Source organism: Sinohyriopsis cumingii, chromosome 2 (assembly GCF_028554795.1).
Source record: "Sinohyriopsis cumingii isolate HCF-2022 chromosome 2, ASM2855479v2, whole genome shotgun sequence".
Lineage (NCBI taxonomy): Eukaryota > Metazoa > Mollusca > Bivalvia > Unionida > Unionidae > Sinohyriopsis > Sinohyriopsis cumingii.
In genome coordinates, this window is record NC_142962.1 from 23,959,079 (window position 1) to 23,983,216 (window position 24,138).

The following is a 24,138-nucleotide window of genomic DNA, read 5'->3' on the forward strand; positions in this document are numbered from 1 at the left end:
TTATCCCCATGCCCATCATTAAACTGTGTGATGATGACTTCCATCTAGTCAACCTTCCAGGCCATGTAATCTACATACACTGTTTGTCATGTCTATATGCTATCAAGCAGATCACTGTATAGTTAGAGTCCTTAGTTTCAAGACATACCCTTCTTCTGGATTCATTTTTAATATGACCACCATAAGGCAAATTGTTGTAATATCCATTTGTCAGTGTTTCCCTCATACCATTATCAAACATTGTAAATAGCTTGTATTTGGGGTCAACAATAAGCCAATCAGTGTTGGATCAAAAATTAAAAGGTCAAGGTCACAGCATGGAAGAAGACAAAGGTTTTCTGCACAATGTCGCAAGTTCCATACTACTGATCTAGACCAAACTTTTTGGACGACTTGCACTCGAGTCAAGAAAGAAGTCTATTTTGGGATCAGAATGTGAAGGTCACTTTGACAGAAAGAAATATGGTTCCTGCTCTATAGCATTTGTTTTACATCACTGACCTTCACTAAACATTGTAGATGGTTTGCATTTGGAGTAAGGCAGAAAGCCTACTGATTTTGGGGTAAAAAATTAAAAGATCATGGTCAGTATGGCTGAAAAACTTAAAATGGTCACTGTGCAAAGATTTAAGTTCTCAACCATATACTTTCAGGCTCTGTGGATGGCATGCACTTTAAGTATTAAAAAAAGGCCCATTGATCTGGGGTCAGAAGGTCAGATGTCAAGGTCATTGTGACTTGGAAAATTTTGTTTTGCACATTTGTTCTAGAGTACCTTGATCAAACTTTGTGGATGGTTTGTATTTCAGGTAATGAAGACTATAGATTTTTATAGATTTTACTGTACAAAGATATTTACATCAAATTTAGTCCAAGACTTTATACTTTTTTCGAAAGCCAACAATGACCTATTAGCACCTATTCAGAGGACTGTTAAACAAAGAGGTGGGTGTATAGTGTGCCTTTCATGGTATTCTTCTTAACAAAGGTAAAAGTTTTCTCTACACTGGTGCTAGTTTTTGTTTTAGTCAGGTATATACAATTTCAAAATACTAACGGGGAACTTGTGTTTAACTTTGGTTTTTCTTGTTTGTGCACTACTACTCATAGAAAATTGTTATTTTAGTGTAATAATAATACCCATTGCAATTGGAGTTAGTGATAACAGGTATACTGGGTCTCAACTTGACCATCCATTTGTCAATCCATACCATCTTTTAAAATTATCTCCTGAATCCTTGGAGATATGTTCCTGGTACTTGGTATACTTTTTGTTTAATGACTATAAAGTTCAATATGGAGTCTATAAAAATTTTTTAAAGAATTAATCCTATTTTTATAGCAAACTATCCATCCATCTCATTCTTCTCTGCATAATGTCACCTGAACCATTTTAGACTTCTTCATAAAACTATATGCATTTACATAATGACCAGTTTATGTTACATATACAATTTAGTTTTGCTTTTAGAGTTATCTCCCCATGTTTGAACACTGTTTACACTTCACATTTCCATTAAATTCCACAAGCACATGCTTAATGATAGATTTAGTTCAACCTAATTTGTTAAGCAGCTTAATATTGACAAGACCTTGGCAAAGCTTCATTCTCAACATACCTTTTTGCAGGACTTTCAGAGCCACCCAATTTTGTTTCTGCACAAAACTCTTACTTGTACTGTCAAGCAGATGTAATAATCATCTTGATACTGATGAGAATTTTGATGTGTTTTATTCTCAGTGTGATGAGTCTTGTTTGTGTTCGACTGCCAAGATAGCATGATACATAAGGTTTAAGGACAATTCTGGATCCTAATTGGCTGACTTTCTCTAATCCTTGATTCTTATTAAATTTTAACCATTATCTGATATGCAATATTACTCTGATGAAGACTTGGCTATGATTTACAGATATACTGCTCCTTACTGTTGGACCCATCCAGTTTTGCTTTCGTACAATGTCTCCCTTAATTATTATTTGATTTCAAGAAATTGTTACATGCAATTTCAGATTAATACAACCTCAGTAAATGTTTACAGTTTTCTATGTCATTCTTTAGGTGAGTTATGGCCACTGAATGTTGGGCACACATACTTTTTGGTTCTGAACAATAACTCTCTTAATCATAATTTATTTCAAGCAATTGTACAGTTTCCTTGAACCTTAACTAAATTTCTATATCAAAATTGTAACATAGCCACTTCCTCTACAAAAGTACACGCACCCTCCCACATGTGCCTTATTATTTGCCAGAGTTACATCCCTTTGATAACCAGATTCTAGTTTGACCAAGTTCAGCAGATTCCAGTAACTTGTTTTCATGCAACCATCATGGGTTTCCTGATTGAATGTTAACAATTCATATTGTTAGAAACGTCTTTGTATCAAGTAATTGTCATCCCTTGTCTTCAAATAACTCTTTATACCTCTTAGGATACATGACCCCAAAACAAAAGGAAACAGTTTCACATAGGGAATGTGACAATGGCATTACACATGAAGAAAAAAAATCATCCTGCTATACTGACTTTTTGTTTAAACTGTATATAAGCAACTGAATCTTCTATTTGCAACATTGACCACATGACCCATATGCATTACTAAGGGCATGGAAAATCCACATTAATGGAAGAAATGAAGAGGCAAAAAGTCAGGGTGACTAAGGTCTATCAGTTTAGTAATCCCTTGTTATAAAGCTACTCAGTGTACAAGTGCTATTCTCATAATATGGGTATTAGCATAGATCCCATTAAACTGCTCATTCAGTTCCATCACTGCTACTTTATTTCAGTTTTTAGCTCATCTCAATGCAGGTTAACTTTAATGGCCCCCATAAACAGTATTATAAAGGGGGAACAATATATCGACTATATAGCTATGATTGGGCATTTGAATGATGGGCAAAATGGCATTATAAAGAGAGAAAATATATTTACTATATAGATATGATTATCTGAATGGTGGGTAAAACATATAGAGGGACAATTATATATCCACTATATAGTATTATAATGATTGAACAATATATCCACTATATGGTATTATAATGACTGAACAATATATCCACTATATAGTATTATAATGATGGAACAATATATCCACTATATAGTATTATAATGATGGAACAATATATCCACTATATAGCATTATAATGACTGAACAATATATCCACTATATAGTATTATAATGATGGAACAATATATCCACTATATAGTATTATAATGACTGAACAATATATCCACTATATAGTATTATAATGATGGAACAATATATCTAATATATAGTATTATAATGATGGAACAATATATCCACTCTACAGCTGTGAATGAGCATTAGAATGGTGAGCAAAACAGGATAGACTGTTGAATACAGATTTATAAATATACTCTCCTTTATCAAAAGAAATGATATTATTTCAGTACAATACTAAAAGTAATGGCAATGGTGTTCCCACTTCCACTTTCACATTTTACTGAGATGTACATTTTTTTTATTGATTGTAAAACTTTTAGGCAATATTTCTCACATGCACAAATCATCTTTTTATGACTTTGCAACCAGTGTGGTATCATAATTATATTAATGGATTATTAGCACAATAGTCTTAAAGGGGCCATGCAAAACTGCCTTTACAGTAATGGGGCTGGTTGGGTTCAGACAAAAACAATAGCAATGTTGATGGATGCAAGGATGAAGTAACAAATACTTTTAGTAATACTAACAACAACAAAAAAAGAAATCTTCATTTTTCATGGTTAAACACATTAAAGCTATTGATTAAACACATTAAGCTATCGATCTATGTTCTTTGATGCTTATTCTGATATATAAATTTAAAATAAAAGGAATAAGAAAAACAATGTTCTTGCAATTAAAACCCACCCACCCTTTTCCCAACACAAAGAAACAATAGTACCTTGAAAAGACTGATATTCCACTGGCCAAAACATATCTACAGGCCTTAAAGAGAACTCTGCTTCTTCCCTCACTTAATACGTCAAAGAACGGATCACCTTAAAACTGAAAAGCCTCCTGATTGAAACAAAATCCAAGGTATTTTTTGTGTTGAGGGAATATGAAGATATGAAGATACACATCCTAATGATCAATGGGGACTGCCCAGCCATAGGGCCATATTGGGTTCCTGATCAAGGATGTAGTCTCCACCTTTGAGCGCTCTTCCTCAAGAAATGTGTTCATGGCAGAAAAGTTTATTATGGGCTGAAACTGTCCACCTTTTTTGACACCAGAAAAATCCATGAATAGAAAGCTGCAGTCTGGTCATTTTTCACCCTCTCAACTGCTTCCTTCTTTGTAAGGGTGTGTACTTCTTTCTTCAATTTAGCCATTTTGGACTGGTGAAAGATTTGGCGCCATGATAGTGGAGATGTTCATGGAAATGAAGCCAGTAGCCACCCTTTAAGGTGGAATGAACCTGCACATCATCTGTGACGTCTGACCCCCACCCCACCCCAGGACTAAACAAGTTCCTACTAGAATGCTGGGAAGAGGAAGATACTGCAGAAGGGGTGCAACTCCCTAGACATGACCTTATCCCTATTGAAGAAGAGGGAGGAGTCCAAAGACTTTCTCCCTTGAACTCTCTGCCTGCCTTGTCTATTGAACAATGGTAGAATAGCTTTGAACTGGGGCTGCTTCTAAGACTACTGAGGTTGCACTTGCTTGAAGAACCCAAGGGGAGATCCGATAGAGCAGTCAGGGTCGGTGCACTTCTTGGCCTGTCTCAAAGGACCCATAGTGGCTGCGAGGGACATGTGGTGTTGATCCTTCGAATCCTATGATGTCAAAACAATGGGATTCAAGCTAAATAGCACATCTCTGCTACAAGATGTGCAACCCTTAAAAGTTCTTCCTGTGGTCCAGCAATACCTTTGACGTCTCCAAAGTGGCATTCCTGCAGAGGTGAAGCTCCACAAAGTGTATCATCAACAAGAAGATCACACTACAGCCTCCAGCATAAGCTGAAGTGATGCTGGAAACAATGACTTCTTCAAGAGACTGAAGAGGATGAAGAAGAATGCTGAAAAGAGATTGGCATGCAAGCAACTGCCACTATTGTTCAGGTCTCCAAGGTTTTAACTGGGATGCTAGCCTATGCCCTAGTTGATATCCATGTAAATTACTACCTGAGTTTAAGAGATGATGTAGTATGTAGTTCTAGCCTTGTGTATCACAATCATGGTCAATTGATTCTAGTAGCAACAGTTCTAGCCTTGTCTATCACAGTCATGGTCAACTGATTCCAGTAGCAACAGTTCTAGCTTTGTCTATCAGTCATGGCTAGTGATTCTAGTAGCAACAGTTCTAGCCTTGTCTATCAGTCATGGTCAACTGATTCTAGTAGCAACAGTTCTAGCCTTATCTATCACAATCATATAATCATTAGACTTGTTTTAATAAGTTATTTCATCTTATGAGTTCTCCCTCACATCATACCTACCGAGTTATCATGGACAAAGGGGAGTAATTCTCTGGAATCTCATTCAGAGACCATTGCCATATTTGTAAATAAAATGATCACGGCCTAAACTCAGGATAAAATCATCTGAGCACAGTCTAAAGAAAAGATAAAACTCTTGGCACACAGCCTAAAAACTGGTCTCACAGCCTAAACAAAGGAAACAATTTTCTCAGCACACAGCCTAAACTCTGGGTAAAATCATATCAGTTCACAGCCTAAAGTTATACAGCCATGTACATGTTATGATTCAAAAACCTTAAAAATTTAGTTTATTTGAAAAAAGCTCTTCCTTGTTGTAAAATGGGAGACAATACATTATCAATCCTACAATTTTTGTGATTCTTCTACATTCAAAATGAAAGTTTAGAATGTCATTCTTTTTGTAATAGTGAGTTGCAGACTCAAGGGTTTTTATGAATGCCAGGTCAGGTCTTCTTTCTTTTTCTCTGCTTCTTCAGAATCTTTAACTTTCTGTTGTCAATTCAAGGCTTCAAATATGATCAGCAGCATTGTATTTCATCATGAAGTCAAAATCTTTGTAGCTGATCCGACCATCTCCATCCCTGTCCAGCTCTCTGCAAGATTCAATAATGGATTATAAACTTATCATGAACTTGTATAAAATGTACATGTTGTAAAAAGGAGCAGTGCAAATGGCACATGATATTGTAATGATGTTGCTTGTTTTAATGTATTTTCTGCAGTCTGCTTAATTACTGCAGTATACTTTGAGTACACATGAAAAGACACATACAAGCATGGTTTCAATAGTACACATAAAACCCACACATACAAGCATGGTTTCAACAGTATACTTTGTGCACACATGAAAAGACACATACAACCATAGTTTCAACAGTACACTTTGAGTACACATGAAAAGACACATCCATGCATGGTTTCAACAGTATACTTTATGTACACATGAAAAGACACATACAAGCATGGTTTCAACAGTATACTTGGAGTACACATGAAAACACGTACAATCACAGTTTCAACAGATACTTTGTGTACATATGAAGAAGAAAAGATACATACAAGCATGGTTTCAACAGTATACATTGTGCACACCTGAAAAGACGCATGCAAGCATGGTTTCAACAGTATACTTTGTGTACGCATGAAAAGACACATACAAGCATGGTTTCAACAGTACACATGCAAAGACACATCCAAGCATAGTTTCAATAGTATACTTTGTGTACACATGCAAAGACACATACAAGCATGGTTTCAATAGTACACATGAAACCACACATACAAGCATGGTTTCAACAGTATACTTTGTGCACACATGAAAAGACACATACAAGCATGGTTTCATGAGTACACATGCAAAGACATATCCAAGCATGGTTTCAACAGTATACTTTGTGTACACATGAAAAGACACATACAAGCATGGTTTCAACAGTATACTTTGTGTACACATGAAAAGACACATCCAAGCATGGTTTCAACAGTATACTTTGTGTACACATGAAAAGACACATACAAGCATGGTTTCAACAGTATACTTTGTGTACACATCCAAAGACACATCCAAGCAAGGTCTGAACAGTATATTTTGTGTACACATGAAAAGACACATACAAGCATGGTTTTAACAGTACACATGCAAAGACACATCCAAGCATGGTTTCAACAGAATACTTTGAGTACACATGCAAAGACCCATACAAGCAGTTTCAACAGATACTTTGTGTACATATGAAAATAACCAAAAACATACAAGCATGGTTTCAACAGTATACTTTGTGTACACATGAAACCACACATCCAAGCATGGTTTCAACAGTATACTTTGTGTACACCTGAAACCACACATACAAGTATGATTTCAAAACAGTATACTTTGTGTACACATGAAACGACACATCCAAGCATTGTTTCAGCAGTATACTTTATATACAATTTAAACCACACATACAAGCATGGTTTCAACAGTATACTTTGTGTACACATGAAAAGACACATACAAGCATGGTTTCAACAGTCTGCTTTAATTACTGCAGTATACTGGTATACTCTTTCAGCTACTATGGATTCAATCAAAGGTAAATTACTCTCTTATTGTGGCAAATGATTTGGTTCCATATGCAGATTTGCTATAATATGTTTAGTGTTAAGGAAACATTTTCTACACAGACATACAGATATACTTCAAAACTTTCAAAAAAATCACTGTCATCATCGCTAGCGTCAGCCAGTATCTGTTAATGATGAACCATGTTGTGAGTCAGCCATTTGGGGTGTTCTAGGTATCCCAAAATTTGGACATGCATTTTTGTAAAACTTCATTGATGACTGCAAGGTTCCAACTATGACAGAATGTTTGTTCCAGGGCTGATTATACAAAAATTAACAACCATACATGTCACACTAAAGTACCCAGATATATCAACAGTTGCCTACCCAAATTGACATATGTTGTGACAAGTGCTAAACGACCTCGACTGGATGCACAACTTATATCATGGCAAGCACTGTACAGGTTAAGAGTTTTTAAAAAAGTATGATGAGCCATGGCATGACTATGTACTAATTTGAAGGATTTCTTATGCATCACTGTTTTCCAAGTATGTGAATTCAGGCAAATTGGTGTGATCTGCACTCACACATCCTGGCAGCATCTATGTTGTGGTTCTTTAATGTAGAGGCTAAATGCCCGTAAGAAATCTATTTCGTGGTCCTTTGACATCTGAAATCACCTGCCTGTAAGAGATACATTTTCATGGTCCTTTCACATCGGACACCAACTGTCTGTAAGAGATACATTTTGCAGTCCTTTCATATCTGACACCAACTGCCTTTAAGAGATACATTTTCATGGTCCTTTCATATCTGAACTTTTGTGGTCCTTTCATATCTGACACCAACTGCCTGTAAGAGATACGTTTTGGTTGTCCTTTCTTATCTGACACCAAATGCATATTAAGAGATACATTTTGTGGTTCTTTCATATCTGAGGTTAACTGCCCGTAACAAATACATTTTTGTGGTTGTTTAATGCAGAAGCCAACTACCTGCAAAGGACTCATTTGTCCTATAATTGTCCACTAAAGGTGTCAGTATACATATTTGTTTCAGCAGGGGTGGCAAAGAAGGCACTGGTTATATCTGAAAACAGCAAGATTTATTATAAAGATGGATACTGATAGAACCTATACGAGTCAAAACAGACAAACATAGGATATCAAAAAGGTGTTAATAATAAAAACCAAGAGTTCAAACAACAGTTTTGTTTGACCAAGCAGACAGAGTTATCCTAATTCTTTTTCCAAACTAGATTAAGAAAATCTTTGTTGGGGTTTGTACTGAGACAAGGAAGTGCCAGTCAAGAGGTTACATTAGGTTACATTATTTGTCTATGACTGCCATTACTGCTTAAGGACTAAGCATGTGCTTTGCATTTCAGTGCAAATACAGTGTTTTTTTATTTAGTTCTTGTTAAACAGAAGTGGTTGTCATTTGGAATTTAACTGTTCTTATCCCAGAGGACAACTTTTCCTTTGTAACAAAAGGATACACTTACGCTGTTCAACTTAGTTAAGGTCAACAAGGTGTGCCTCTCATCAAGATAGAGTATTTGTTCAGATTTCTTTGAATACAGTAAGAGCATACAATTATGCAAAAGTCAGTTAACCTTTTCTGAATGTACATCTATTGAACATACAAGACTTTTGAAATTATAGTTTTTTTTCATTGTCCAAATTTATGACCAAAATAAAGATGATTCATTCAAATGGTATCCGATTGAAAATCGCTCTTGACATATCAGTCTTTCCATGGGTTGTCTTCATTCATTTGCTGTTCGAATGTCAATCAGTAATATTGACCTGCCCCTCCATGGTAGAGTCGCCAACAGTATGCCTGCCAAGGCGTAGTTGTTACCGGTAGGTATTTATCCCTCCACTACAGAGTGTTATCTTGGAGAGTATTAAGTCCCCCATTGTGAAGTGTCAGGAATTGGAAAATCATGTGAGCTGTACTAAATCATACCTTCAAGTTCAGGGGTTTTTGCTGCGACAGAATTAATAAGATGTCATTACTGTACATACGGTCAAATTGTACCAAGACGTTTCTCACCAGCAAACAGCATCATAATGCTGACACAGAATTATAATAACACAGAGGCCACTGTTACTTCTGTCACTCTGGAAAAATGATACCCCATCTTGGCATCTGGCAATACATGAGAGTTAAAAACAATTATATATTGCAGCAGAATATATTAATAAAACAGATGAATGCTGATTATCATACTCTACAGCTACAGAGAGTTGAAGAGTACAGATAGTCAACGAATACCTGAATGAAGAGTGGATTGACTGTGCTGGTAAGCTGGGAGCCACTTGACTGAAAACTTTCTTCAAATCCTCAACAGTCAGAAATCCATGACCTATATAAGAGTAAAAATTGCTTTTAAAGCAAGATGTATTTAAAATTCATACTTTGACAATAACATTTTTGGTAATTGCATCTTAATTTAATTATAAGTCGAGCCAAACTGAATACAACAAATATCTTGATATGCCATAGCATAATGCACCTGCTGATCAGGGTCTATGTTATCTTTTCTACTGATTACTCCAAACAAACTGCACAGACCCAGATCTGCCAGTGCATTATGTGGTGGCAGATCTGGCTCTGTGTAATCTGCTGATGGACTTGTCTTAAAAATGAGTTCATAAGGGATTACTAGCATAAAGAACATTGAGACTATAGTGGAGGGAATTTACAATAGGTTATTAAATAATCAGTGATTCTGTGGAAATTTCAGAAATGAAAATGACTAGTGCTAAACCTATGGTCAAAAATGGTAATCAAAAGTATATTTAATTTGTACTGTGTGACTGATCTTTATCCATAAATGAGGGTAGGAGTTTGGACCTACATGGCTAGTGTCATGTAGGATAAATATGTTTACTTGGTTTGAGTTCGAGATATAGCCTTGATTCTGGCCCTACAAGATTCCAGAAACTAATTTTGTCTACAGTTTCATGGAAACTTCCATTAAGATGACCATCATCCTGGTACTCATATGGTGACTTAGGTTTTGATACACTGTACTAGGGTTGTTTATATTAGAATTATTCATTCCTATCTTAATATCCAAAGTGAAATCAGTATTATTGTTGTGTTCAGTTCTAATTTGAGAAGATTTATTTAAATTATTCACTGGAATTACAAAGTGTTCAATAATACTTTCAGATTAAATCACTATTTGGGATTATTGTGAATTCATTTATTTTAGACTTGTGATATAACGTTTAGGACTATTTGGGATTTAATTCACAATACTGTAAGTCCTTTTTAAATTTTCAATTTGTATTTGAGGGAAATAAATTATTTGTTGATTTTACAAAACTTATTGGTTTTTGCTCTTTTCTCTGTCAAATAGTTTAAGACCACAGAGTCAAAATAATAGATTATGAGAACAAAAAGTAAAGAATTACAAAATATTTGTGCAATCAAATGTAGAATTGTGATCTTGGTATATTTTCAAAGTTTTAAAAGGTTTTTATTAACCACACTAAGAAAAATGGTACATCATCACAGCCATTATTGTAGTAAAAAAAGTAAGCAATAACTGTTTAAAATTAACTGTAACTTTATTTTACAATCATACATAGCTACCCTGCTCCATTAAAACATAACCGTTTATCTCCTAAAAATATAACTTTGCCATGCTCTTTTACCACCATCATAGTTCTGTAAAGCAAAAGTTAAATCAAGATATGTGTTAGTGGTTCAAATTTCTGTACCCTCTCAAAGGGACAGTTTCTTTCTCAATATTCTTATCTTCTCATTCTCTCTCATTTGCTCTCCCATTTTCACATGATGACTGCCTCAGTGATGTATCAAAATCCTTTCTTGATCATTTCGAAATATTTCTGGTGATTTGATTGGCAGTAATATGCTTCAAACTAAATCAGAATGAGCAATATGGCCACAGGGAAAGCTTTTTATAATAATTCCTGGTTTTACACAATACAATCAGTTTATCGTTATTTGTAACTTTGTTTTGACCCTAATTCTGTTTATGATCACAATTTGTGAATGTACACTGTACAAAATCCAACATTCTTACCTAAACAGACCAAGCAATGAACACAGTTCTAAATTAGTGACTGGTCAGCAGATTTTTTAAATGATGCCAAAAATAACAGCCTACCAAAGTGGTGATGCAGTCAGTAATTTTGGATAATCAACCCTTTCATTAGAAAATTTAGGGAATTCATTCTTAATCTTTACATAGCGTTGAACACTAAAGCGTGATAAATCTGAAATTTGAACATTTTCTCCATAATTGCTCATCAAAGTCTTGAATGATTCTGGTAAACCATGATGTGTATATTGAAGACCACCATTAAGTTTATTTTAATTTAGAATGGACCATATACATAGACTTTGACTGATCAGATTATACTAAACTATCAAGAAGACTTTGAATAATTCTTCAGCCACTGATGGTCAGTGGATTATGGAATCCCCTGGGTAACAAAGGTTACTGGTAGTTATATCTACTTATAGAATTAGAAAAAGATAAGAAATTGTATCCAGAATATATATATACAGAGAGAGAGAGAGAGACAGAGACAGACAGACAGACAGAGACAGCAAGTGTGTATGCAAGTGAGAGAATTTTATATATTTCATATGTGTGTGTGAGTTAAGGATAGACCCAGGGGACAATATCAGTTTCATAAATGTCTTTTCATTTCCAGCAAGTATTAATATGGTTATAGCATGGGGTTCTTAATGCTTTAAAAGTTATGACCCTGGGACTAAGTGTTTGGGTTTAGGAACAGACCCAGATACTAATGTCAGCTGCTTAAGAGTCATCTGTCCTTTTATGACCATCTTATCAGCTTCAAAGCTATGACCCATGGGATAAGTTCCTTGAGCGTAAGGATAGACCCATTGGACATTATTAGTTTCACATATGAATTCATCTTTTCGTCCCCAGTAAGTGTACATATAGTCAAAATCTTTGATTTACAAGTTTCCAAGTTATGTTCCCGCGAATAAGGACAGCCCCTGGGTTCCATTTGTTAGTTGAACATCTGCATTAATCTTTTAATGCCAAAATAAGTGTATCAGATGTCAGTCAAAATAAGTGTATCAGTGGTCAAGTTATTGCGGCAATCACAATATCCCATACAACTTTTTGAACAGTGTGGGGATAATTAATTAATAAAAATACAGATAAATGTACAAGCCCCACAAAATGAATATCAGAATACACAAAAAATACAAATATACCTCATAAATGTTCTGTTATATTACACTTTGTAATTTTTCTTAACTGACTTTTGTTTGTAACTTACACTGCATGTCAAAAGCGAGGAATGTCTGCCTAATCTCCTCATCTTCATCACGTCTGACCATCTTCTCCATCATGGATGCCATAAACTGTTGTTTGGACAAGACTGGAAAATGTACAAGTTCTTTACGACAAAGTATATGAATATTTATTATTTTATTTGTAAAGAATGAGACTGTGGTCTCTTACACTTGTTAATTCAAAAAGTGAAGGACAGGAAGATAGGCAAAGTCATAAATTTTTATCATTTACAAAACGTGACATTTTCATTGGTTTTACACTTCTACTTCTATAATTGTTATTGAGTCTTTAAATTTGTGGTTTGTAGCAATTTGCATTTATACTTAAAATGACTAAAAATACTGTCTTGCCTTAAAGTGACTCAGCATTAAGAATACTGTGTCTTGCCTTAAAGTGACTCAGCATTAAGAATACTGTGTCTTGGCTTAAAGTGACTCAGCATTAAGAATACTGTGTCTTGGCTTAAAGTGATATTGTCTAGCCTACAGCAAAATTTGCAACATGCAAAACTAAAATGTGATGACAGTCCATCCAAGAAAATAGAAGGCTTGCTAAAGCTTTTGACAATCTATCCAAAATGCTTTAAAATAGATATCTGGTAATAAAGACCATTGATTCTTTGCTTTTTAATCCCCAATAATGATCCATATACTAGGTGAACCTGTGTGTATGTTCTGGCAACTTCTCTATGAAAATATGATATCCAGTAAGGTAACTCCAAAACAGTGAAGCAAGCTTCTGCAATGACTGTGTCCCTAAACTTTGAATTTCAACCTCTAAATTCCAATAAACATTGTATGTTATGTGGCAAATGTCTATGCAATGTCTATTTTATGCAGTAAATGTCTATGCAATGTCTGTTGTGGTAAATGTCCTTGCAATGTATATTTTTTGTTGTAAATATCTGTCTTATGTGGTAAACATCTATGTAATGTCTGCATTATGTGGTAAATATCTGCAATGTATATTTTATGTTATAAATGTCTATGCAATGTGTTATGTAATAAATGTCTGCAATGTATATTTTTTGTTGTAAATGCAATGCCTATGTTATGTAGTAAATGTCTATGCGAAGTCTGTGTTATTTGGGAAATGTCTATGCAATGTCTGTGTTATGTGGTAAATGTCTATGCGATGTATATTTTGTGGTAAATGGCTATGCAATGTCTGTTATGTGGTAAATGTCTATGAAATGTATATTTTGTGGTAAATGGCTATACAATGTCTGTTATGTTGTAAATGTCTCTGATATCTATTTTATGGTAAATGTATATGCAATGTCTGTGTTATATGGTAAATGTCTGTGACATGCTGATGACAAAACATTACAACACAACAAACCAATTCCTTCATCTAACCTTGATCTTCAAACAGTTTCAGTTTTCCATTTCAAAAGAGGATTTTTTTAGCAATCTGGTACAGTTGCTGACAATGTGCAATGTCTATGTTGTATGGTAAATGTCTATGCAATGTCTAATGACAAAACATTCTGACACAAGTAAATAATTTCTCTATGTAACCCTGATCTTCAAACTTTTTTCAGTTTTCCACTTCAAAAAAGGATATTTTAACCATCTGGTACAGCTGTGGACAATGTCTGATTTTAAATCACTGATTCAAGTATGATATAGTTACATCACATTTGTTTCATTTAAAATGTGCTGAGTTTTGCCTTAAGTGACAAATTGTCATTACCTAAAACATCTAAATATAGAATGTTGGACATTGATTTAAACTTGAGGCTATAAGATAAGGTTAACTCGGTCATATTCTTCCTGTGAGTATCTATAGTATGTATGTTCCATTACAAAGTTTGTGCAGACGGAGATGGTAAAGTAACAACCTTTGCAATTTGAAGGATCATACTTGTCACCATATTTCTCCAGCAGCTGATTCATCTCCAGCTGGAAACAAACAGAAATTAAAGGTACAGGAATGAAGAAATATTGTATCCTTACCAGCTGAACTAGAACTTAAGTCAAACAGTCTATATAACAAAAGGGCAGTTTAGTTAAAAGGAAATTTACTGGGTTGGTACAGCTTTGGAAGCATAATATTCAAAGCTTTTTCCATGGATTTTAAAAGACACAAGCCATAATTCTCCATTATAAAGGTTATGGAAGACCATATAACTGTATAAATTACGTTTTTCTTCATTTACTAGTAAACCAAAAAATTATGAATCAATTATGTTTTTGTCTTTCCCGACTTTAAGCAGAACGTGGGCTTCTTCAATTAGTGTATATAATGAACATTATAATCTAACATTTTACTTCTCTCTCAAGCTTCAAGCAATTTTAAGCCAACTGAAAAAACTTTCATCATTTCTTTTTCCCATTTAAAACCAAGTACTATGAAAGTTTTCATGGACCAGCATGAACTCTAATTTATCACAAGTTCAACATGGTTTTGTTTTTGCTTATAATATGTCAAATGTACAAATAAACAAAACTCAAAGTATTAGCTTTAAAGACTCTTTATGGTTAGTGATGCTTATGTACTATTTATACTTAGTCTGCACATCTCACATTGTCCCTTTTGTATGCCACCGCTTCATTTAACACATTCTGACCATACCTTCTATGCTAAATGCTTACTGATATTATACTATTAGCTCACAGCATTGTTATGCCAACAAATTTTATCATGTGCTTTACCACTGTCCATAACTGAGGGTACAGGTTTGGCTTACCTGACTATTCTCATGTTGTTATGTTTGTAAGTAATAAATAAGTTCTTTACTGAAATCTAAGCTCAATGTCAAGCTATATTTACAAATATAGAATCCTTTCTGGAGAACTTTTGACTCACATGATGGTCGTTTTATTGTGTCCTAGGCTGCATATGAGTCCTGGTAAGAAAACTTATTCATTACAATCTTAAGATTAGTCTATAGAATCATTTTCAGTTGTGTTCAGATATAATTTTAAAAATTATTCACTGGAATTACAAAGTGCTACTTGACTGTTTACATTAAAATACTTTTTGGGGATTATTGTGAATTTATTCAAAGACTTTCTGGATTGTATCATCCTGTTACAACAAGACCGTAGGTACATCAATCTATTCAAGACTATTGAAACAACAGCATATTCAAGAATGGAATTAATTTAGAACACTATACTTTTGGACCTATCCTAGAATTTTTTAAAATTATTTGGGATTCAACTATTAATAGTGCAAGTTCCTCTTTAATTTTCACTAAGTTAGATAAATAAACTTTTTTATTAATTTTAGTAAACTTGTTGGTTTCACATCTTTCTGTCACTTAGTTTAAGACCACATAGTTGAAACATCATACCATTACTGACTTTATAATTCAATTTATGTTTTAAATTTGGAAAAACATAAGGTTTCTTTGGTTTGGGATTGCAGTTCCCCCTTGATGTTTTTGTCTCACCTGTGTAAGCACTGATTTAATGGTAAAATTTTACCATTTTAAGTCAAACACAATGTCAGCAAACAGCATGGATCACAGCTGACACACCCTTCTTCATAATCATTCTTACGAAACCAGATAACTATGGACATTCCTTACCGTTGCTAATAAACGTAGATTTAAATAGATTAATGAAACAAATAAGAATTATATAGCTTAATATTAAGCCATATAGATGTCAATGCAATCTCTGTTATGTGAAAATGTCTATGCAATGTATATTTTTTGTTGTAAATATATGTTATGTGGTAAACATCTATGCAATGTCTGTGTTATTTAGTTAATGTCTATGCAATGTCTATGTTATGTGGTAAATGTCTATTCAATGTCTATTAAGTCATAATAAACTATTAATAAGTCATAATAAACTATTCTGTAAGATGACTTTTTGTAGTCATAGTGTACCTTAGTTGGTTTGTAGCCAAACAATTCAACTAACGCAACCTTAAGATCCTCTCTGTTGAGGTATCCCTTTCCACCCTCATCAGCTGTGTCAAATATCTGCAAAAATAATTTTGAAAGAAATACTGTAAAAAGAAAGATAGCTTTTCAGAGGTAAAGTATTTCTTCCATCACAAAACCACTTTAACTTTTAATATCAAATGGGAGTGGGGAAATTATCACCAGGCTAACATGTTCTTAGCAAATATTTGCCAAAAATTAATTTTAAAAAAAGGGACTTATCATTAAGCCAGTACTTATCATAGATACAGTCATCACAGTACATTATACCTTGACAGACTTAAGAATCTAGATATAGTACAAAAAATAATTAATTACTAAATCATTAGGTTGCCTTTTTAATTATTTGAATAGAAATGATCACAATATTTATATACTCTGTACGTACGCGACTGGGAAATTTTGAGCACCGGAGTCATACTTTGTAACAAACTCCACAAATCTTGTTAAGTTAGGCCTTCTGGCTAACAACTGGAGATAAAACACAGTAATTGTTGAAACTTGTAGTGTTAATCCATTTGGGTGGCAGATTCATAATTGCAACCACTGTTGGATAAACATACCATATAAGGCCTTCTTACATGAGCCAACTAATATAGCCCAACAACCCATAAATTATCAGCTTTCTCAATTTCTGTAATGAATTTGTATCAAGTGCTTTCTATAAAGTGTGTGTGCTTATGTTTATACAGTTGTATTTGTTTTTTCTATCTGAATATATATCCAACACGTTTTAATAATCATTATTATAATGTGTATTCGTTGTTGCAAATACTTTGCTTTCGTGGCAGTTTCGCCCACAGTAGCTCGTATCGTTGCTTAAAACTGACCTGTAATATATGTACTATATAACAACTATTATTAGTTATTATATAGTACATGTATGACAGATAAATTGTAAGCAACGATAAGAGTTCCTGTGGTTTGGCCTTTAAAAAAAGATTATTAATAAGAAACTTGTTATTTCTTCTGATGGCCATAAATGTTAGCTGCAACTCTCATTAATGGAACCATTGTTGTACACGGTGTATATCAGATTTTATAAAAAGCCTTCTAAAAAATTCTTTGTTTATCCCTCATTGTTTGAACGAGACAAACCACATTACTGCAATACACATCATCCCTCTCATTAATGTAGCAGCCAAATGTAATACAAACCCTGTTCAATAATATCTCATCTTCTTTGGTTAACTTTCTAGGTAAGAAAGAATAACCATCAGCACCCAAACAAAATCCCAAATATGTCATTATTATTATATTTTATTCTGTCGGTGCCTTTTTATAATAGCCCATCAAAACTCGCTTGTTCAAAAGGTGGTTTATGACATTTCTCTACACGTTTGGTCTGGCGGAATTTTGGAGTGTATTGCTATTCTCCGATTTGATTGGCGTAGCAACGGCACGTGACCTTGTCAGTTAACCACTCTCGTGATAAGAAAGTAGAGTATATTTCAAGATGGCTTCCATTCAATAATGTTGAACAACAGAATCGTGAACAAAATTGTATATTTTGTCGGATTTATGGCTGAAAATGCGACCGCAAAGCACCAGAGTAACGCGATTTAGTACGAGGAAATTACGGAATCGCTACAGGTCAAATTCTTTGCTTAGAAGTAGGAAAAGTTCATGTGAGTATTCTTAACCCTTTGTGGAAGTCAAACGTCTCAATTATTATTCATGTCTGCAAATGTTTCGAACCCCAATCACCGCTATTTTGTAGGTGCTTAGCACCATATAGCATGTTCAAATCTTGTCTTAAAGAATTATTTGCACGTTGCTTTGAGCTTGTAAACCTCCATTGGTTGTGCATTGGAAAAGAGTTGTCCCCTCTATGGCAGGATCAGGTTTGGCAGCTGTCGACAAAAAATTTACGGAAATCATGGATCACCAGTAGAACGCAGCCGCGATATTTGATGTAAAAGTATTTACTGGCTGCTTAGAAGTGTTTAATCTTTGTGTGAAAAAGTTTGAAAATTGAATCCAACTCAATGTGTAAACTCGTGGTTATGAAGCCACTTCTCTTGTAGTCCATACATGAAAAAGTATCCCTTGTATTTGTATGATTTCGTGCTACGTCTTACATCTCATATAACGGCCTTGTTAGCCTGTTCCGATGTTTGACTGACATCGGAACGAGCTTAGAAATTTTCAAGAATATCTCACGCTTGGCAGTAGCCCTACCATGTAAGACGTATCAAGCGTTATTTTTGTTTTAGTGCTATGTCTTACTACCCAACTAACGGCCTTGTATCGCGTGTTCCAATGTACGTTGACATCGGAACGAGTAGTCAAAGTTTCAGGAATATGTCACACTTGGCAGCCTTGTCCTACAACGTAAGACACATCACCCGATATTTATGTTCTGGGGGGTGATGGTTCTTAGAGCCTAACGGCGCTGTGTAGCATGTTTTGATGTGGACTAACAGTGTAACAAAAGTCAAATTTTCAGGAATATCACACACAACTGGCAACCAATAACAACGCTTTTCTAGTAAGTAAAGTTATAATGTTTTTGTCAGACTTTACTTACCCTGATGTTTTTTCTCTGATAAATTAAAATTTTCACAAAAGTAATGGACCTGTTTTCAAGTTTCGTTGGCCTACATTTCATTTGGCTGGAAAGTGATGAAAGCTGAAATATTATTCTTTAACAAAACAAATAAAAATATATTATGCCTATTGAAACTGTAAGCAATGATTTGTTTCATTCAAGAAAACATACCCTCCACATGAACCTACTTAAACATATTTCGGCCTTCCTCGACTTCCCTCACATTGCAACAAATTCATATGTATGTTAACAGAACATGAAAATGCATCTATTTGCTAGTGTCATATTTTCATTCCGCCAGGATAAAGACAGCACAGTAAGTATATTAATTTCACATAAATTAGTGGAAGAGTGTTGATATAGGCTGCCAAGTGTGTGAGATATTCATGAAACTTGGACTACTCATTCCAGTGACAACAGACATAGAACACACTATCCAAGGCTGTTATTTGGGTAGTAAGACATAGCACTAAAACAATGTGGGGGCCTCGAGTGGCCAAGTGGTCTAAAGTGCACACCATTCTGGATAACTGCCATCTCACTGCTTTCTGCCTGGATTCGAGTCTCAGACTTGGCTAACGTTGGTACGTGAGAAAGCTTGCCAGAAGCTTCTCGTGGGTCGGTGGTCCTTCCAGGAGTATTCAGGGTTCTTCACCAGTTGTACTGGCCGCCATGTGTAGCCTTTCGTGTGCGGAAAGAATGTCGTTAAACCCTATAACAGCAACAACAAAAACGTGCTATGTCTTACATTGTAGGATTATTGGCAACCCATATCGACGCTCTTCCACAAATTGATATGTAATTAATGTAGATAATGATATACCAGTAATATTAACAGTAGTGGTACATGTTATAATATACTATAGGCAGCATTTTTATCTTAGCAACAAAAACCTAACGTCTGGAATCAGACAGGAGAATATAATCAGATCACTTAGCTTACTACGTGAATTACCCTATTCAGTGTTTCCCTTTACCCTCATTTGCGCTTCAGAGACCCCCAAATTTTTAATTCAATCCCCAGTTTTGATACCAAAGTTTGTTTTTTACTCAGTCTGACCCCCAGTTTTGACACCAAGGAGATTTTTGACTCTCAGTCTTGTACCCCTAGGGAATACACTGCCTATTGTTAGGGGTACATTGGACATTTTGGGACTAAGATACTGGCCACATGCTTCATCAGAGAGGTTGCCACCCACGAGTGGTACATTTGTATACGAACTTGTCGGTGCCAACAAAACTGGCCTTGTAGAGACAGTGGTCACTGGTGTGGAAGGGGGATCATATAAAACTACAGTTGGGTCTATCACAACAAATAACAGGGTACATACAAGAATTTAATGAGAAAAAATATATTTATCATTCACGATGCTGTGTGGAAAACTAGAATGTGTAATTGAAACTATGATGTCTGTTGACACTGGAATGAGTAATCCAAGTTTCAGGAATATAATATAAGACAACTGTACCCTGTTATTTGTTGTGATAGACCCAACATCCCATTTATTGTCCTGATTGTACTTGGCCACAATTGTAAAAGTCCACAATGATCAGTATTTTTCATCTCCAAGCAATTTGATCAGATTTAAGGAGCAGAGTATTAAACAATCAGGATTGAATGGACTTTGGTGAAACTATATTATAGTATTCCACACAGCATCGTGAATGATAAATATATTTGTTTCTCATTAAATTCATGCATCAGTTTTTCTAAATGTAGCTAACATTACCGAATATCGTCATGCATAAATGACTTCAACAATTCATATTGACATACAGCACAGCACTATTCATTTGTCTCAGTGACAGTCCACATCTTTTCCATCAAAATACATGGTAAATGCTAACAAACAAGACTGCAATATGATGAATTTCCATCTAATGCCTGTTGTAATAACTAGACTGATTATTTGACATTGCTGAGTTAAAACATTAAATTGTGTACTTGCCTACATATTACTCGTGTAAGAAATCCATGCTGTGGTAAAATTTCATTATTATTGCTTTTTCACACTGTTTTGCATGATAATCCCATTGATTCTCTAATCTTGTATTGTTAATTGGATTAATTACATAATTCATATGTGTATGTTCTGAAATATGATAGACAGTAAAATTAAAACAGTAATAAAAGTTTTCTGCTGATTTTTTAATTTCTAAACTCTGGATCATATTGGTCAGCTTTTTTAGATCATTAACATTCAAGGAGAAAATAAATGAAAGTGATTGCCCCTATTTCTACAGCAGACTGAGAGAGGGTTTCAGTCACCAGAATCTGATTAAAACAAACTTGTGAAATTCAATGGGTATATCGACAACAAGTAACCTGGTAGCTGCCTCAGATACAGCTGGATATAAATCTTCATTTTCAGAGTTAGATTAGCCATATTCTTTGTGCTTGATACCATCTTGTTTTATAAAGGAAGTTTGTAATTTTTCTCTGACCCGTTACAGTCGACAGCTGGCATCCTTGTAGCAGCATTCTGTGTTACTCATTTAAGTTCATAGAACAAAAATGTGTTATCAAAGTAAATAATCCCTAAAACACTAAGTAATACAAAGTGCATTTCACACTCACATTTTGCAATCAACATACATGTGCAAATGACACAAAATCTTGTTGCCAACCAGTTCAACAACTATATCCCCGGTGATTCCTTATTTCCTATTAATCACATTTAATTACTTCTCAAAACTGACTGACATTTTGCAGTTAGCTGCAATCATGTTCAAATAATGTCTTATTCATTGTCAACCAACATGATCCACTCACTGCTGCAGATAGTGAAAACAGGTATTAAGTGGCCCGAGTCATTTATCGTTAAAAAAAAAAAATAATTTACTTTATAAAAATTTGTCGTCAGCAACTTCTGTGTCAATAAAAAATAGCACCACTTCAGAATTTTTTCACATCTGGCAAATGTGAAGCCTAACGGAGGTCTTGTAATCTGATCATTGAATAATAAACAATCCTGGCTATGAGCACTCACTCTAAAAAAAACTAATGACTATTGATGGTACACCAGAAATGTCAGTTTATCCAGTATTCATGAATATTGATGTGGGAAAAATACTGGATTTTAGTGTCTATTGGCAACATTGTAGCCACTCATAAATCGTCATTTGTGATGGGCCCATTGTTAATAAATTTGATTTCAAGTAGGCATTTGAGAAATGTCTGGGGAAAAAATGAGGCAGTTATTGATGAAGGGTCAGTGACATTGTTCAAAAAGGCTAAGCACTATTTTGTATTTTCAGTTATAAAGAAACATTCTTATTCATTCTTGCTTTTCAGATGTTATTCATTGAACTTCAAGAGTATATAATGGTATTGTTATATTTATGAATAATTATTCTTATGCTTTGAAAAGTAATAAATGTAAAACTTACTCTCGTGTTTATATAGATTAAAAATAGGGCAAATATAATATTACTCATATATTTAAGTCCCTGCATTATGAAATAAAATGTCTCCTATGGTTGAAAAGTGGCTACAAACTTTTAAATTTGGCAAATTTAATGGCGCAAAGAAAAATATTCCCAAGGGAGGCCCTGGACTGATGTTTAAGATTTCTTATCTTTGTATGGAATGTTTCTTTCTCGTATTATGTATGACTGAATCTACCTATGCATCATGCATCAAATCACAGACTTCTCCGATTTGATGCACAAAAGTCATCAATGGTATGTAAACTGGCTCACCCCAGTGTTATGTTTTACTGATTAACACCAAGCAAAGGTTTGGTCTAAAAATCATAACCGGTACGTAAATTGGCACACCCTAATATTATGTTTTGCTGATTAACACAAAATAAAGGTTTGCTTTAACTACTTTATTGGCTCAATTACAACTCTTCCAAAAAGGCAAAACACATGCACATCAGTTTCTTACGCTGATGTTATCATAATACATAAGGGTACAAGTGAGTGTGGAATCTGGAGCTGATCTTACGTGACCTGTAACTGTCACATCATTTGTAGCAACTGGATGTTAGAACCATATAATCTCCACACACAAGAAAGAGGCGGAAAATAAACGTGATTTTCAAGTGATTATCATGAGAAACTATTATTTTATGCGCATCCTTGTCATGCAACGAAGCAACAGTTTTGATTCGCTCAAGTGTATGCCTTTCATTGTTCCAAGATACTGTCAGTGTTCTACTGAAATGGCATCCAAAGCAAACAAAACAAAATAGAACCGAAATGAACGAAATTATCATTTGGACTATGTTTGTACAACTGACCGTAGATAATAGTATTGTTATCAAACCAGTGGAGTCTTCATCATCTAAAAATGAGGTAACGGTTACTCGTAAGAGAAAATGTAAAATTTTGTGCAGAAATATTTGAAAACATATGCTGGCTACATTTTCAAAAAGAAGTTAAGTCGAGTGAAGAAAGTGGCAGTGAAGACACCTTTATGTTTTGCCATATATGTACAGAGGCTTAAACAACCCAACTTCCATGACCAAATGTGCAAAAAAATAAAATAACTTTCAGAACAGTACACTAGCAAGGCATTGCTTGGTAATCATAACACAAACTACTGATTAAAGGTCTACAACACCAGGCAGATTTTAATGGAGTTTTACAAATAAGACATAGCAGTGAAAGTGCTACTTAACTCATTCGGCCCCAGAGGTTTTTGTCTTTTTCGCCTGAAATGTGAGTAGGAAAGACATTTAGGGTACTATTTCTGAATACATCATAATACATCGGCTTTCAATAAATTTTCCATGTTGTATTAGAAACATAATTTTCCATTGGTTATTTTGCTTGCGCATGAGCAGAAGAGTAAAAGTTGGAATTATTTTTTTAATTTTTTTTTTTTTTTTTTTGCTTAATG

The 24,138-nt window shown here is 34.5% G+C and overlaps 2 protein-coding genes across 3 annotated transcripts in view; one reads left to right on the plus strand and one right to left on the minus strand.

Annotated features, from left to right (window-relative positions):
- Positions 1–91: 91 nt before the first annotated feature.
- Positions 92–18,092, minus strand: LOC149804476 (EF-hand calcium-binding domain-containing protein 11-like). Its single transcript, XM_089940690.1, has 6 exons — positions 17,897–18,092; positions 16,682–16,777; positions 14,681–14,741; positions 12,821–12,922; positions 9,798–9,888; positions 92–6,058 (listed from the first exon to the last, which is right to left on the minus strand). The coding sequence occupies exons 1-6, from the start codon at positions 17,984–17,986 to the stop codon at positions 5,974–5,976; spliced, it is 525 nt and encodes a 174-aa protein (XP_089796816.1). The 5' UTR covers positions 17,987–18,092; the 3' UTR covers positions 92–5,973.
- Positions 18,093–18,190: 98 nt separating this feature from the next.
- LOC149804477 (F-box only protein 11-like) overlaps positions 18,191–24,138 on the plus strand; it is a 71,730-nt gene continuing 65,782 nt past the window's right edge. For both annotated transcript variants that reach the window (XM_089940691.1, XM_089940692.1), the window contains exon 1: positions 18,191–18,366. In XM_089940691.1, the coding sequence (XP_089796817.1) occupies positions 18,270–18,366 (97 nt within the window). In that variant the 5' untranslated portion in view covers positions 18,191–18,269. The remainder of the gene's footprint in view (positions 18,367–24,138) is intronic.